The sequence below is a fragment of the Periophthalmus magnuspinnatus genome, chromosome 4 (genome assembly GCF_009829125.3).
Source record: "Periophthalmus magnuspinnatus isolate fPerMag1 chromosome 4, fPerMag1.2.pri, whole genome shotgun sequence".
Taxonomy (NCBI): Eukaryota; Metazoa; Chordata; class Actinopteri; order Gobiiformes; family Gobiidae; genus Periophthalmus; species Periophthalmus magnuspinnatus.
In genome coordinates, this window is record NC_047129.1 from 12,408,693 (window position 1) to 12,425,222 (window position 16,530).

The 16,530-nt window shown below is 37.8% G+C and overlaps 1 protein-coding gene across 1 annotated transcript in view; it reads left to right on the forward strand.

Moving 5' to 3' along the window:
- The window catches only part of fbn2b (fibrillin 2b), a 51,157-nt gene that overhangs the window by 14,340 nt on the left and 20,287 nt on the right, over positions 1-16,530 (forward strand). Inside the window, exons 5-9 of the mRNA XM_033965778.2 lie at positions 2,343-2,438; positions 2,514-2,609; positions 10,028-10,225; positions 11,714-11,839; positions 14,863-14,988. Of these exons, the coding sequence (XP_033821669.1) occupies positions 2,343-2,438; positions 2,514-2,609; positions 10,028-10,225; positions 11,714-11,839; positions 14,863-14,988 (642 nt within the window). The remainder of the gene's footprint in view (positions 1-2,342; positions 2,439-2,513; positions 2,610-10,027; positions 10,226-11,713; positions 11,840-14,862; positions 14,989-16,530) is intronic.

A 16,530-nucleotide genomic window follows, 5' to 3' on the forward strand; every position in this document is an offset into this window, starting at 1 on the left:
TTTATCTATTTGCAAGCAAGTTTACCCAAGTTGCCCTCTGCCTCAAATGTCTGTCTCACATTACACTTATTTCTGTATGGCTTGTTCCTCGACAGGAAAAATGTAATCATTCAGTGCAATCATTCTTCATGTTTCACATCACCGAGTAGTTGGCATGGGGGACAGGATGAAGTATAGCAAGAGTTTGTTCCAGCTCGGTAAGGGGCTGAGAGCTGAAAGCAAGACTAGAACTGTGTCTCTTGGGAGCAAATGAGGAGACAGAGAAGAGCCAGCGTACAGTAAAAGCCAACAAGGACTGCCAAAGAATATAATTTATCACTGCATGTTGCTATGAGACTGACTTCAGCTCCTGCCAAATAGCTCATGTGAGAGAGACCATTGCAGAATCGTAGTATTTTGTGTTACAAATGGAGCAAAGGGAAAAGCCATTAACCGTAACAGCTAACAATGCCACAATCAAACTATGTCTAGTCAAGCAGGTGTTGACAAACTATATAAAATAATGTATAGTACTTTGAAAATTGTACAGAGTTTTTGTTAGTCTTATGACAATTTGAGCCCAGGAGCCCAGGATTTAACCATTTGTTTAAATGTGGTCTCAGATTAATGTTAACATCTTATGTACTAGTCACGTCATTGGATACATTGTGTTCTTGCATTTACCTCAGACTTAAAGAGTAAAAGCTATTTCGAGTCAATGACACGTGTCGTGATTTTTTGTACGACTACTTTAATGACTTTTTTTTTTTTTTGCCTTGGTAAAAACCCTACTGTACTAAAGTCTGTCATGACTAACACTACTTTTGGCAACAGTACACGCACACACTCACACTCTAAATCTCATTAGACAAAGTCCTCTACAGAGGCTCAGTCATTTCCCCTCTGCAGCTGAACCCTGCATGCCACAAATGTTGTAGGGACAAAGACACACAAACACGCACAGACACACAGGAGAATGGAGAAGATCTCAAGAGGAAATTAATGTTGAACTTGAGATTACGACAGAGCATGAAAGGCAGAGGGGAAAAGAAAACTTGGGAAAGGATACTCCTGCAAATATGGGTAATGTCGCAAGGAGATATCTCTGAAAGACCAAAGAAAGACCATTAATGCCGCAATGCTTGACTCACCTGTAGTCTGGCTCACATTAGTGTATACCATATACTTTATATATGCCTTAAACATATTCATACAATGCATATGAGACAGGCCGCTGTATTCTGTGCAGAGAAAGTCTTTTGCTTTATAGGCGTTTCCTTCCACCAATGGCTTTAATCAATCCAAAGCATTTCCTTTACCTAAGTAGTCAAGAATCTTTTGGTTTACAATTCAATCTGTGTTCCCTTCACACGATTTGTATACATATCGTTGTGTTTTGATCCGGGGTGTGATGGTTTGTGCATGTTACAGCTTTTTTCATTTTGAAGTTCAGTTCAAGTTAAAAAGAACAATTTGTCTGGCTGACCAGGGGAAATATAGCATATCACTGAATATTTATTAGAGAAAGTATGTGATGCACTTTATCAAAGTTAGATTGGCAGTAGACAGCTTTGTTGGCAGCTTAGTTAGCAAAAAAGTTAATATCCACAAGCTGAAGTCAAATACAGCCAGTAAAAGCTCATATAAATGCAGAGTTTCTCCAGACTAAAGCATACGCCAAGTCAATATAAAAATACAGATGAGTTACTGTAAGCCCAAAAAAGAAAAGCGAAAAATCGAAAAGGAGTATTCCCTATATGTCTGCTGACTCATGTGTGCCTCATATCACATGTATCTCCTTTTGTGCTGAGTGAGGATGTCACAGTTGAACACTGTCAGAAAGTCCATTTTCCATAAAAATTTTGGCTCTCTGTGCCTTCAGTATGACCCCTATACTTTGGCCCCATAGTCTGTTATCCAGGTGCTTCTGTTTCACATTCACACCACCTTTGCCCTGCTGCTTTAAGGCTACTGTCTGCCAAGTCAGCTGTCAAACCTTGGAAAGGGTGTCACACAGCACCATGCCACTTTGGACCATCTTCTGCTCATTTTCTGATTAAAATACGGTGTAAGGAAAATGTGTTTAGTGAGGTATACAATAACAGTGTTGCTTGTTAGTGTAACAAACTGTACTGTAAAAAAAATTACTTTTAACCCAAATCTGCAAAACATTTAACGCAAGCAATCTTTTTACCACTATATATATATATATATATATATATATATATATATATATATATATATATATATATATATATATATATATATATATATATATATATATAAAATCTTTAACCCAGTTAGTCTTTAACTGTTTCCTTTAACCCTATTAATTGTTTTATTTTCTCTTGTCTTGTCCTTAGTTCAGTCCTGTAACATCCGCTGTATGAATGGAGGCAGCTGTGCAGAGGACTCGTGCTCGTGTGCAAAGGGTTACACTGGGAGCCACTGTGGACAACGTATGTACATATCTTGGAAAATATCTTTATTATTTGAGTCAGAAGACTTCAAAGTTCAATTGTCATCTCTTTTAGCTGTCTGTGAGAATGGCTGCCAGAACGGTGGGCGCTGCATCGGGCCCAACAGATGTGCCTGTGTCTATGGTTTCACTGGCCCGCAGTGCGAGAGAGGTGAGAGCTTTGATTTTCTAATTTAAATGCATTGACTTCGACACCTTTATCTGTATTGTGTCTATACTCTCTGACACCCACAATAGGTTTAGTAAACGTAATCAAAATTGTTTCCATATGGTAAGATGAAATGTAAGCGATACCAGAAGTGGGAAAATACTGTATTTCCTCACCTTTGCATGACCTAAACCTCTCACCTTCTTCTGTTTTGTCTCTTAACGACCTGCTTTTAAACAGACATTCCCAGTCTGTAATTCCACTTATTTCTTCTTGCACTCTTTTTAAGTACATATCATCATTTTTCCCCAAGCCTATTTCCCACAGTGTGAAAACCCCTTATAACACTCAATTTATTGTGAGTGTGTGTCCTCCCTCCCCTTCACCATCACTCATCTTCTACTAATATTTTGGTGTTGTTTTACTTGGTTTGAGTTGTTGGAGTGAACCATAGAGGCATTTAGTTATCAAAAATACTACATCCCACAGGACTACACTGATAGAATAGAAAATGTGAAGGACATTTCCTGAAGAGGAGCAGAGCAGGGTCTGAAGAGACTGAAAATAAAAATGGAGTTGCAGCTGTGTAAATAAAATGGAAAAACATTGTAAATGTTGAATTTGCAGGTAGTTGTGAGGCAGCTCTAAAGTAGTAGTAAAGTGGTAACAGTAAGGGTTAAGTAAAAGTACTATTACTGCAAATAAATAAATCACTCAAGTAAAAGTGAACAATCCTTTCTCATTATATTGGGTCCCTACAAAAAGTCCCTTTGGGACCAGGAGTCCTCTATAAAAGAGATTATGAATCTCAGTGGGTTAAATGAAAGTCAATAAAGAGGAGAATGAGATTTAGTTGAAGCACTGTTACTGTTGATTGTAATTGTAGTATTAAGGTCTAATCCCTCCCCAGGAGTGGTCCACTGCAGAGAGGGCTTCAGCGGTAGTCATCTGGACACTGTTTCCCAAAATGGCTTCTGGATGGGAGCTGAAATGTCTTGATTACAAAAACAGTGTCCAGATGACTGCAGCTAAAACCCTCTCTACATCACTATTATTACTCTTACTACAACTACTTAGCACTACTGAAAAGACTATTTTTTCTTCTAACTATCACATATTACTAACACTAATATTATAGCTCAAACTACTTTTCACTTTATCTGCAAGAACTCCATTTGGAACTAAGTTAAATACATATTCATACTTGTTAATTAAAGGGATATATTCAAAATGTTATAAATAAACCTAAGACATAGTTGGCAAGAAAGGTTATATTTTTGTCAGATTTGATTAACTAGATCAGTATCATTTGTGCAGACCTGAATTTATATGAAGACTTGTAATTGCTTGTGGTTTGAGCATTAGTGTATGGAAAGCCATAAATGAATAGATTTACAATGTGATCTGGTGAGAGAAGTGCTGATGAAGGAGGAGCACTGCATACTTCCATAACACTGTCACCAGCTATGGTTAAACTGGGTGTGTATGAGGCCCCAGAATATACACATATTGAAGCATATTGAAACCAGTTGATGTGAGACACGACTATTTATACTTCTTATGCCCCACTGCTGTTAGACTTTTGATATGCGTCAAAAAGTCTCTGCTGCAGTGACTTTATGCATTGCAGTATTTTTCAAACTTTTTCAGACGAAGGACCACTTTGTTGTTAAAAAACAAACTGCAGAAAAACCCCATCCAAAGATTGCATGTGTTTATGCTTGATTATTAAAACCAAAAGAAAATGTACCATACAACAAAGCTGTTGAAATATGATTGTAAAAATTACAAATATTCAAAGTGGTTTATCAAACCTGCCTTAAATCTATGAATTCAGCATTTTGATCACGCTTGTCCTTCACATGTGTGAGAGGAGCTCCATGGTAATGCTTGGGCTTGAGGGGAGGAGGAGGTAGAGGGGCTTGACATTGACAAAGTCAACTCTTTCTGGCCAATTTGGCCAACAACAAACAAGCCTCCTTCTTAGAGGAAGACACCGTGACACTCACGCTCTCTTCACCGGTCTGACTTTATGAATGACCGGCTGCTGAGCGCTTTGCCCGTTAGTGTTGGACAAATTAAATAGATCAAATAAGAGCTAAACTTACTTGTTTCCATGCTCTATCTAGGTTTAATTGAAAATCTTAATCAGGTGAAAATTTGAGGAATACTGAAATAAAATGTTATTTTATAATTTTCTCCCAGCGGACCACCAGTCATCCACGGACCACAGTTTGAGTTCCACTGCTCTATTGCTAGTGTAAACGTCTCTCTATTCACTCTATTACACTTTTACATGTAGTGTAGATGAACATATGTTTTCTTTGGTCAGCCCTGTTCAAAAGTGGCTTTGGTCGTATTGCGGTCATCTGCTATTCCACTGCGGTCAGTCCCAAAGGCATGGTGTGGTTTAGTCCAGACCAAATAAACCCAGCAGAGGAACAGACTTGCCCCATGGCCAGCTGACGTCAAGGGCATTTTGATATTGTAAAAGCAAAGGAAGTGGTGCTATTTGCGGTCCATTGATTGTACAGGCAAAGGCGAACGGACATGGTTGAACAAAACAAATGTATTGTAGAGCAGAGGTGACTATGTGAACATTCATCATCATGCTAGAAAATGTCAAGAGTTGACAGAAGAGCAAATACAATGGTGAGGAAGTCAAGAGTTCAGTTTTCCTAAGTCAAAGTCAAAGTTGTCGTGGTACCAAGCCCAGATAAATATGGTAGTTCCTTTCTGGAATGGTAAAGATGCGAAAAACCTTCCTGACTATACATTTTAACAGTGTATAGTATTATGAATCTCAGTGGGTTTTGTAACTTACAAAACCAACATGTTTTTTTAAGTTACACAAAACTTGCAGTGTGACAAATATGGCCCCTGTGACTTTGCTTCAATGTGTAATCCATCTAAACCTATATTTGACATATAGAAAACCCATCAATTATGTCTTAATGTAAGTTTGGACTTTCTCAGGCTGTATTGTGTTTTCCATATGTTCTAATGGTTTGTGAGACCTACACGGAAATGTGCAAAGCCACAAATTTTAATCCTCGTGTGGAAAGGCTCTGCAATGCACTCTTTTGCTACCAGCTCCAAATGAAAATGCCATATTAAGTGTAATTATAAATGTTACAATTCACATATCAGATTTGATGTCTGCATTATTTTGTATAACTCATAACCGAATGGGGCTGCTAAGATTAGAATTTTGAGTTTACAGAAAATGTGGAGCAAATTCTGGGCTTTGAACTGCTTAAAAATGCCATGATTTGTGGCACATTTTAAACAACACTACAAAGGATGTCCCTTGAGTACAGAAGTTGTTGATGGAGCCTGGAGCCCACTTACTTATAGTGTGTGTCTGGCTTTGTGCGCATTATTGTTCTGTTGCTTAGAAGTGGAAGTTTCCCAGGACCAAAAAGCTACAAAAGTCAAGATAACCTTTCCAAAACAATGACATCGGGAAAGTAGTGACAGACAGTTTGCAGACATTGTGCTCAAGTTATTTTAAAAACGGCATGTTTTGTATGCTCACGTTTTTACCCAACTGTTAATGAGAGATTTAGTGATATTGCACAGGCCTTATCTCGCCATAGTTCCCATAGTTTTGTGTGTGTTTTAGCCACTTTACTATGGTGTAAACAAAAGGACACAAGCCCATCGAGGAAAAAGGAAAAGGGGTATTTCAAGGCTCTTGATAATGGTTGATAAGACTAACAGGGTCTGCTATGCTTGGCAGTGGTGGCGATAAACTTCCCACACATGCATTCAAACTGAGAGGGCCACACGTTTGAATTATTTATTTAGATCAACGTAAAACCAACAAAGAACTTACAAACAAGCAGAGTCAAAAATTCCACCCACTCAGCCAGCCATGTGACCAGCTCGCAGGCCATAAATACAGTTAGATGTGGCTATTGCTTCACAGGTGAGGAACAGGCAGAGGGAGTTAGAGTAGCCAAAAAATGTACTCATATAAAAGCACCATTACTTCAAAAATAATATCACTCCAGTAAAAGTAGTAAGTAGTAGTAGTAGTAATAGTAGTAGTAGTAGTAGTGGTAGTAATTATACAAGTTACTGGACGTACCATTATCATTTAGTAATGCACAAATCTATTATTTTCAAAGGATAGACCATGACAATGAGAAGAGGAGCAATACAACACACTCAAATATTCAAATCATTTAATATTAACCTTAAAGCTTTTGTCAAGAGTAACCAAAACCTTCACTCAAATATATGAAAGTATATTGCTCAAGTAGAAGTAAAAGTATGGTGCTTACTCCAAAAAAGAAGAAGAAGAAGTAGAATTTTATTTAAAAATTACTCAAATAAATGTAACCGAATACTACCCACCTACTACTAACAACAGGGAGATGCAAAATACTAACTGTTGACAAGAAGATCTACATTAAAACTAATCTACAGACACTAAGCAGTCATTTATGTTAAATCGTGAAAAGCTATATAAATGATAATGGTTTCATCTTCATGCAGTCAACTCATATTTCATGCTCCTTATCTTGCAGGCCTCCCATTCACACGTCGTAAAATACTTGTGTGGTTATTTGTGGGCTCAGATTGAAGGTTCAGACTGGTTTTATAAACCACAGTTTGTATGAGTAAGTGTGATCAAAACAATAAAACATAAATGGAATGTTGACAATTCCCCAGAATCTCTTCATTCCAAGGAGATTTAGGAATTCTCACCTTGAACTCTACTACATTCCATCCTCTTCAAAGATGGTTCATGACAGGAGAAGGCTTAACCAGCTTTGATGATGTTTAAGCAGTTTATAGGATTGGCCTGGATACAAAAACATAATATGTGAAAAGGGCTGTTCACAATAAACTGGTCTGTGTGATTAATGTAATGTGAACTGGTCTGGGGTAAAGGTCATGGGACTATTATTGGAAGATTTCATTTATTAGCCACACTGTAAAAAACAAACAAAAAAGATAAAAAAGTGTTGGTGAATAAATTGGTGTTGTCATAATTTTAAAATTTCAAATTAGATTTTGATATCAAGGAACAGATTTGATGCCTGACACATATTTTTGTACCAAATTATAAAACACCATCATGTTACGATACAGTCTAGCTTCTTTACTGTGGTCTTAGTTTTGATGTACCAGATCATTCTAAAACTATTCAGGAAAGATCCAAAGGCATATTTTCTATTCTTTCAGAATCATTTCCTGCACATATCTAGTTTTAAAACTAGTTTTATTGATTAGTATCCAGGTATCCATTTTTTTGACAATCTTAGAATGAACAGGTTAATGCTAGTGTATAAAGGAGCGGAAAGAGGATTCTTTTGATCTGTTAGCCAATTTGGACCCTAATTGGGCCAAATTGTTTCCGAATGCGGTCAGCCGGTTGTTGAATAGCCCTGCTGTCCCAGCCGGTCTATGTCCACGCTCTCACATGGACCATAGACTTACATCCTTACACATATACTGATGCCTACAGTTTGTGTTGGCTTGCTCTAAAAACACAAAGCAGTGATTTAGACTTTAGTTTGGCCACGGTTCAGGCAGATGCTGGTGCTTTATGACTATATGATTGTTGTTTTACCATCTATGCATTTATGCCATATATAGTATGTATGTTTTAACATGTGCAGTGTGGTTCCTGTGTAATAAACCATAGGCCATGTTGACGCATTGATAAAGCACGAGCAGTTGTTGTTTTTTTTTCACAGACTGTGCTGTTAGACATTAGAAGGGTTGTTAAAAGTATAAAAAAAAAATCAGATAGTATTGAAACTATATACTCCTTTCAGCAAGTATTGATACTAAAAAGCCTTTCCTGAATAGCTTCAGAATGATCTTGAGCTATATCAGAACAAATAGAAGACCACACAGATTAGTGTACGCCCATGGATCACACTGGGACATACCTGGATGACTGAGGGATCACACAGTTATAACACCACATGATAATATAATACAAAGTACTAGGTTGAAAATCACATTCTATTGTCTTTCATTATCATTGTGTTATCGGAATTGCTATTGAATATCGAGTCTATTCCTTAGTATCAAAATTGAGTTTGAAATTTTAGTATTGTGACAACACTAGATATTAGTATTTGGTATTTGAGATGTCATTCAATACGGTAACTACAATATGGTTTTAGGAGCAAATGTAAATACATTGAGAATGTGGTTGCAGGATGGAGCCAAAATAATAAACCCAGCCACTAGGGATCAGCGAGTGCCTTGATCTGTGAGAGATCAAGGTTTTGTTTCTCAATAATGTGCTATTATCTTGAGAATTTGGTGTGTTAAAGTTATATGTTGGCAGACAGTATCCTGTCGCTTTATGTGCAGTTGTGTGGATGTGTAGTTTTACAACAAGCCTTTTCCTCATCTACTTCATCTAGCAATGCACTCCGCTCTGCCAACCAGACTACATACGGATATGAGATCTTCACCTGGGAGTCATGTAGTGAGCAGAAAGAAGTAAAGGCAGATGAGCTGGACCGAAACCAACTTTATTTTTATGCTCACACTGACCTTCTTTTTATTCAAACCAAAAGTTTTATGCTGCAAGGAGAGACCCCCATTTGAACCGAACTAGAAAAATACTACTCACCATCCAGGCAAGGAATTTGTTGACTATAAAGTTGTCTCTATAGAAACAATTTTATAATCGACTTTTTAATGAGGACTATATTAGGACTAGTGTGCAAAATAAGGCTTCCACCACTTCAGTCAGATGTGCTTAAAAGTAGGAACATTAAAATGGTTTTAGAGTGAAGTCATTGTGTGCGATTGCTCAAGTGTGTTTAACATAATTATTTACCATCAAACACAAGCACAGTACTGGCAGCCCCATCATGCAATTAAGTTCTTTTGTTTCTGCAATGGCTTTGGATGGGAGTTAAAGAGTTACTGCCGACTCAAAGTGCCTCTTGAACTACTGCTAAGATTTTAATTGCTTTGATTACCTAAGATGTATTCATAAAGGACTCCACTTCAAAACCAGACCAAAAACATAATGTGCCAATTTAGTTCTGCTACCAGCTCCACCTCTCCTCACAGATGCTTTCCCTGTAAAACGCATCTGCTTGTAAACGCTGTTCTTTATTTCCTGGTTTTGGACCTGCAGTTAATATAATTAAAGTGATGTGTTTAAAAGTATAGTGAGTCATTACTAAATCTGTGTGTTTCTCTGCCAGTTTTCTTCCACATCCGTACTCATTTGCATTTTATTGTTTTGTTCTTTATTTTATCACAGCAAAACTGAAATTGGCCATGTTTGTTGTTTTATGTTTGGCACATAGGTAATAAAATAGTACTTTTCATAAATCCTGTCATAATTTGTTTAATTCCCAAACCCATTTTCCAGGTTTCAAACCAAAAGGGTAGCTCTATGACAAAAGTTTTATCTTCTATTTTTGTTTCAGACTACAGGACAGGACCCTGCTTCACTCAGGTCAATAATCAGATGTGTCAGGGTCAGCTGAGTGGCATTGTGTGCACTAAAACGCTGTGCTGTGCCACCATCGGTCGTGCCTGGGGTCACCCCTGTGAGCAGTGTCCTGCCCAACCACACCCCTGCAGGAGAGGCTTCATCCCCAACATCCGCACTGGAGCATGCCAAGGTCTGTAATATAACACCATGTACTGAGAGCCACACACGACCAGTGCAGTCAACAACATAAATATTACTTTAGCTATCATCATGTCAGCTACTTCCCACAACATCCTCAAACATGTGCTAACACCACTGGGCATGCTGGTATGAAAACAGAGGATACAATCTCTTGTAATAGCGAGCGTAACAATTACAGAAGTCTGTGGTCTCTTCATCTGAATAAGTGGTTGTGTTGGTCGTTTTTATGAAAATGATAGCCGTTTCATCTGTTTGTTTGCCTTCTTTTTTCTTGTTTACCAGTGACAAGACAACAACAAATATTACTCTTGTAACATTCCTATCACTGGTGAATGAAAGTAATAAACTTTGATCAAGCATTAGGATTTTATCAGACTGAGACACAGGCGGAAGTGATGTTCCCATATAATAGTAAGAACACAATTTGAACTCCCCACAGGCTGTATGTGATGGCTGAGATGCCATACAGATGACATTATGTTTTGTATATTTAAAACAGAAACAAGAAGGGCTATGTAGGATGGTGATATGTTTTAGTATGAGATATGACAGAATTTTGGATTAGTTTGATGACTTAAAATCAAAACAAGTTTAATAATTGACATACTTTGTACATTCTGTGCCTCAAATGAAAGACTATTCACCCCTGAACTCAAAAATCCCTTGTTAATGTTTAAAAATATAATGCCTTTTGGTTTATGTTGTTAAAGTGGGCCTACGTTTGACCAACACTTGCATATTTTGAGGTGTGTCATTTCATTTTCAGAGACCCTCCTACATTTCATTTTACCATCTCATCTTGATGTGAGATAGTTTCTCAGAAGTTTTGCTGGCACATTTCACTGTCTAGAAAAATATAACTATACTTTTACTTTTCCTCTGTGCCATGTCTTAACTTTAAGATATAGTTTTTTCCTCTTCCCCTCTTTTTAACTCACACTAAAGCTATCTCAGAGCTGGAGAGCCTTAAGCAGTGTCTCTCTGGCAGCAGTACAAAGCACACATGTCCATGAATCCAAATGTAGGGGATTGCTGTCCAGGTCTCACATCAGGAAGACGGCTGCACCGCACTATCCTCCATCTCTCTCTCTCTCCCTCTCCATATCTATTCCTCTTTCTTATTTTCTGCACTAACCTTTGGCAAAGGCAATTTAATATGACTTTAACATTAGACTAAACTGTCATTCCTGAAGCAGACATTGGAGTATAATAAAATAAATAATATGAAACTTACAGTAACCAGGATTCCCAGATTTTTGCTGTCTTACTACTCTGTGCACTATGACTCAGAGGCAGTTTGGGGAATTCTGAGTGTAATTAAAAAGTCATTTCCAGTTCAATCATTCTCTGAATGTAGTTAGTAACACATCATAAACCATTTGCTGGCATTCTTCTACTGAGAGCAAATTGGTCATACAAAGAAAGTGGTCATCTGAGTTGCATTGACTAACCTGTTTTGTCTCTTCTTCTTTGACAGATGTGGATGAGTGCCAGGCTGTACCAGGGCTGTGTGCTGGAGGGAACTGCATCAACACTGTGGGCTCGTACGAGTGTAAATGTCCCGCTGGCCACAGACAGAGCGAAACCAGCCACAAGTGTGAAGGTGAGTCACGTCTGACCACAAAATATTACATGAGGCAGCAATTAGTTCAGTTTATGGATAATGACATGAATTTGTAGTAGTTCATGCAGAAAATGTAGATCACAGTATGAGACATGTTACAGCCAATAGAATTTTGAATTCAGCTATGAAGGTTGTTAGTATATTTGCAAGATGAAATGACTGGAGTAGATCCAGAACACTGTCCAGATTTTCAGAAATTGTTTAGTTTTTAGTTTCAGTGGTCTACTTTGACCTCCTCCTGGTGATTATTCTATCCCTAAGGGAGCATCCTGTCACCCTGCAGAGGAAACCCATTTTGACAGCTTGTCTTTTTGGTCATGATGAGAGCTCAGGGGTAGGATTGTATAATGACAATGTTAAATTGAGGGCATTAAATCAATGGTGATGAAAGTTATTTTATATAATGTTGGGGACCCACCCACAGACACATCTCTATGGCCATATAAAATATGACAATATTTTAAAACAGGGTAGGAAAGACTCTCCAGGGGCCACACGTGCAGCAGAGAAGACTCCCATTATTATGTGTTGATGTGCTGGAATTTTAACAATGCCCCGGCCAAACAGTGTGAACGTTACACAGGCAGAAGTTGTGTCTTTTGGCCCAAAGCCGATGTTTTCCTGGTCTGTAGGGAGCATTACAGAAAGCTCTTAAACTGTTTCAGCCTCATCATGGCTATTCTACTGTATAAGAAGAGACTGCATATAGAAATACAGTACAGCTCACTTTTTAACAAGAGATTTTTTTTTTTAAATAATTTTGAGCTATCAGTCAAACAAACTTTATTCAGTGAAATGATTATTACATAGTTTTTTCACATCCCAGATACTATTTGGAAGAAAGTTTGTGGCTCCATGAAAGTAGTATATTTTGTTGTGGTTCAAGTCGAGCCAATATGTGCCTGAAAGAACTTGCTAGGCTGAGAGGTTGTCTTTGTAGTAATTTTATATTTTTGTTCATACCTTAAAAGTGTTAAGTATTGCTCATAACTCAATACAAACTGAGGTACCTCAAATTCAACAGTGTTATATCAATAATTTATGTTGAAGTCACTGAAGCAGGAAATTCATAGAATGACTTCACCAAATTCACTGTATTCATTGGAGACACTTTCAGTTGTGGTTTGGGTCAATGCCATGGGACTTACGGTAAAGAGAGCTTCTCAAGAATGTGCCGTTTTGTAGTAAAAATAAAGCAGAATTTACTGAAAGCATGTGTAGCCACTTTGAGTCATCAAAGCATCACGAAGAGAAATTGTATTGAAGTTATGAACTATCAGCAGCGTGTGAATCATACTCTGGATGCTATTAGCCAGTGCTGTCTGCCCAGTGTGTTTAAGCTTTATAACACAATTATTGCCTTTATAAATTTCTCAATTGCATTCATCAACTTTTAATAACATTATGAATGACAGACAGTGGACAGTAGCAACATTCAACACAAGTGAGAAAGACAGATTAAATGTTAAATCGGTATAAAGGACCTATTCAATTCTCATCAGCCTGCGTTGACAAAAATGTTACTGTTCCTGCGTTTGTTTGCCTTATGAATTGTAGGAACTAAATGACTCGCTATCATTTGTTGGCATCTAGTCTCCATCTGTGAGTAACAGTGAGTGAGGGCAGAATAGTCCACTGTTTATAAAGTCAAAACATCTGCAGGAGGCCTAAATCTGACCAAAAAAAATCATCAATTTAGTTCCTTAGGGATCGTTTTACAAAAATAGCTTTTAGTTAATTCTCAGTGAAACCAGTGGAGATAAAGAGCTGTTAAGTCATGGGTTGTGACTAGTTTCATGACCTGCTCTTAGCTTCAGGATCAGGTTAACAGTCCTGCCCTGCCCCCATATTTCTTCTTTCTGCTTCTCCTTATTTGCCCTCTTTAAGTACAGTGTTTTGGCTGAAAAGCAGTTGTTAGTGTTCCACAGAAAAATGCTTATGGCACGTTGTAGACTTTCTCATTAGTGTGTAGACCTCATAGATTCTCACACACCAGGTCTGCACAAATATATCAAATACTTAAAAAATACTTATAAATATTCGCAGAAATGTTCTTAGTTTTATACCACTGTTTGGAAGATTCAGTCATATACATTTCAGTTAGAGCAAATCATCATGAGAAAGCAAGATTGACATGCCATATTTTCTTTTAAAAGCCCAATAACGTATGAACAAGTGTACGTCAGCAGCACTAAGCACTGTAATTACGCTCCACTGTAGAACAGTAATGCCAAATAAAGGGTGACACATCATAAACCCCATTACTTTTTGGAGCTAGTCTTTGGGTAAGCCTCGTCATGGAGAAATGGGGCCCCAATAATGCGTTTAAGTGCCGTCATAAAGTGTGCCACACATCCAAACGCCATGTCTAGGTAACAGCATGAGGCTCCCACCGGGCTGGATACCGCCCAGAAATCTGTCAAGGACTGCTTATGCTAGAGACATTTTTGATTTTATTGGGAATTTTGTCCATAATTAACAGAGAGAGAGGGGGCAGGGGTGTAGCATTAGATTGTTAGTTTATAAATGTGGGGAAAACTTCTTTTTACTTATAAATCCAGTCCAATTCGTCAGCTTCTGTCATCCTCTGAGGGATTGACATGTGGATTTGACCAACAACAGTGAAGTGTAAATTCTCAGAAGAAGATAGTTCTGAATACAAGATACAGCATGCATGAACTGTGATGAAATCATGATTGTGATCTGTGATAATGGGATTATTAATTTTTCGGTATATCACCCATCTCTACTATTTAGGTTGGTATTGAATAGATGGAAAGGATACTTGGCAGATGTGCATATCATTGTCTGCTTGAATACAGATAATTAGCTTTTTACTCTCACTGTCACTGTCTAAGCATTTAAGATGTTTGGATGGAATTAATCTATATGTTATTGCTGCAGATGTTTTTTACTCTCTATACTAAAGATTACATGTTTATGCAACATATGTAATGTTATGGTGCATCTTAAAACATGGTATTTATGACGCTGTGTTGCAGATATTGATGAATGCAGCAGCATCCCTGGAGTGTGTGACGGAGGGGAGTGCACTAACACAGCTGGGAGCTATGTGTGCACCTGTCCACGGGGCTACATCACCAGCACGGATGGCTCCAGATGTGTTGGTGAGTGCCACACAGACCATTCACCATCCCCCTCATTAGTGCTTTTCCTCTGCCGCGAGCCAACTAAACACATCTGGAGAGCTACAAACTCCTTCATCATAGCTTCCTCTGAGTCAAGCTGCCTGTGGTCACCACGTGCAGCAAGCACAAACTCACGCACTGTAGAAGGCCTTGACAAGATTAATCTGTGCCAATGCTGCTGCCCCAGTATATGACATGAAACACTTCCATGTGCATCTGAACAATCCACACTCAAATACTTCCAGGTGTATTTGAGAGTGGCTTGGTCAGATGCACACTCAGTGATATGATATCGCTGAGCGATATGATGAAAAAAAAAGTTTTTCCCTCACATTAAACGATCACAATATTCGATCCAACAACAGGAAAAAAACATGCCTTCCAATATTCATTTCTTGAACAGAAACAATACAGACTTTTAATCCTTGCCAAATAGCCACATTTTTTCCTCTGAACTACACATGCTTTTACTGACAGAGAATTGGCTGTAAGGTTGCACCGGTCCAGTTCTTTTCTCTTCCGATTCTGATGTCAATTCATTGGCTTTAAGTATCTGCCGATATCCGATATCAACCTACTGTATACTACAGCAGAGACAGCAAATCTAATGTATTGCCTTTAAACACAAATGGTGTAGGGTAAAAAAAAAAAAAAAATCCAAGTGTGTTTTGTAACTGTTATTTATCATTTAACTACAGAACAACTTTGTCTTATTACACCAATTTGTAGATAAAAAATGGGATATTACCTGAACTGATACAAACTCAAACAGTATCCCATCCATCAAAATGTGCAATATCAGCACCGATATACGATACCAGTATCATATCAGTACATTCCTAATTGGCTGTAGACCTCTTAATTACAAAGACCCAACCTGATCATTGACGATTAGGGCTGATTGAATCTAGATTAAAATACAATTAATTGCACAACCTTGGTATGTTATGTTAATATACCTCAGATGTGTTCATTTGATCATTTCAAACCTGTGCTGTAGTCTTGATTTAGTTCATGTTTAATCTTGTTATGAGAACAGTTTTAATCCACATTAGCCAAAGTTTTGTCTTTGCTCATTTGTCATTATGTTGAGAGTTGTACTTCAAAATAAGGATGTGATAAGCCTGTGACCATCTGCCTTCATTTGGTCAACCTCTGTGATGCTGAGTGATTGGCAGGCCAATTTAATCTTTGATGTAACGGTACTAACATAAATCCTACTGAAATCTAAATTTTGTTCTTGGTTCTTAAGAATTCTTTGCCAAATTGTCCACCTTTACTTTGAAAGCCAATAATGTTCTAAGCTGCACGTGAAAGTTTCACTGTCAGCTCTCTATATTTTTTTATAATGGAATTTCTGTGTTTTGGAAAATGAGCAAATGGAATAAAAATACAAAAAATGCACTCCTTAGATTTGCATTGTAGAACACATCACAACAAGTCAAAGTCAATTGTAACAGATACCCATATTGTACACAAACAGCCAGTTGTGTGTGACCTCAGGTAGTCTGTGTGCTAGCA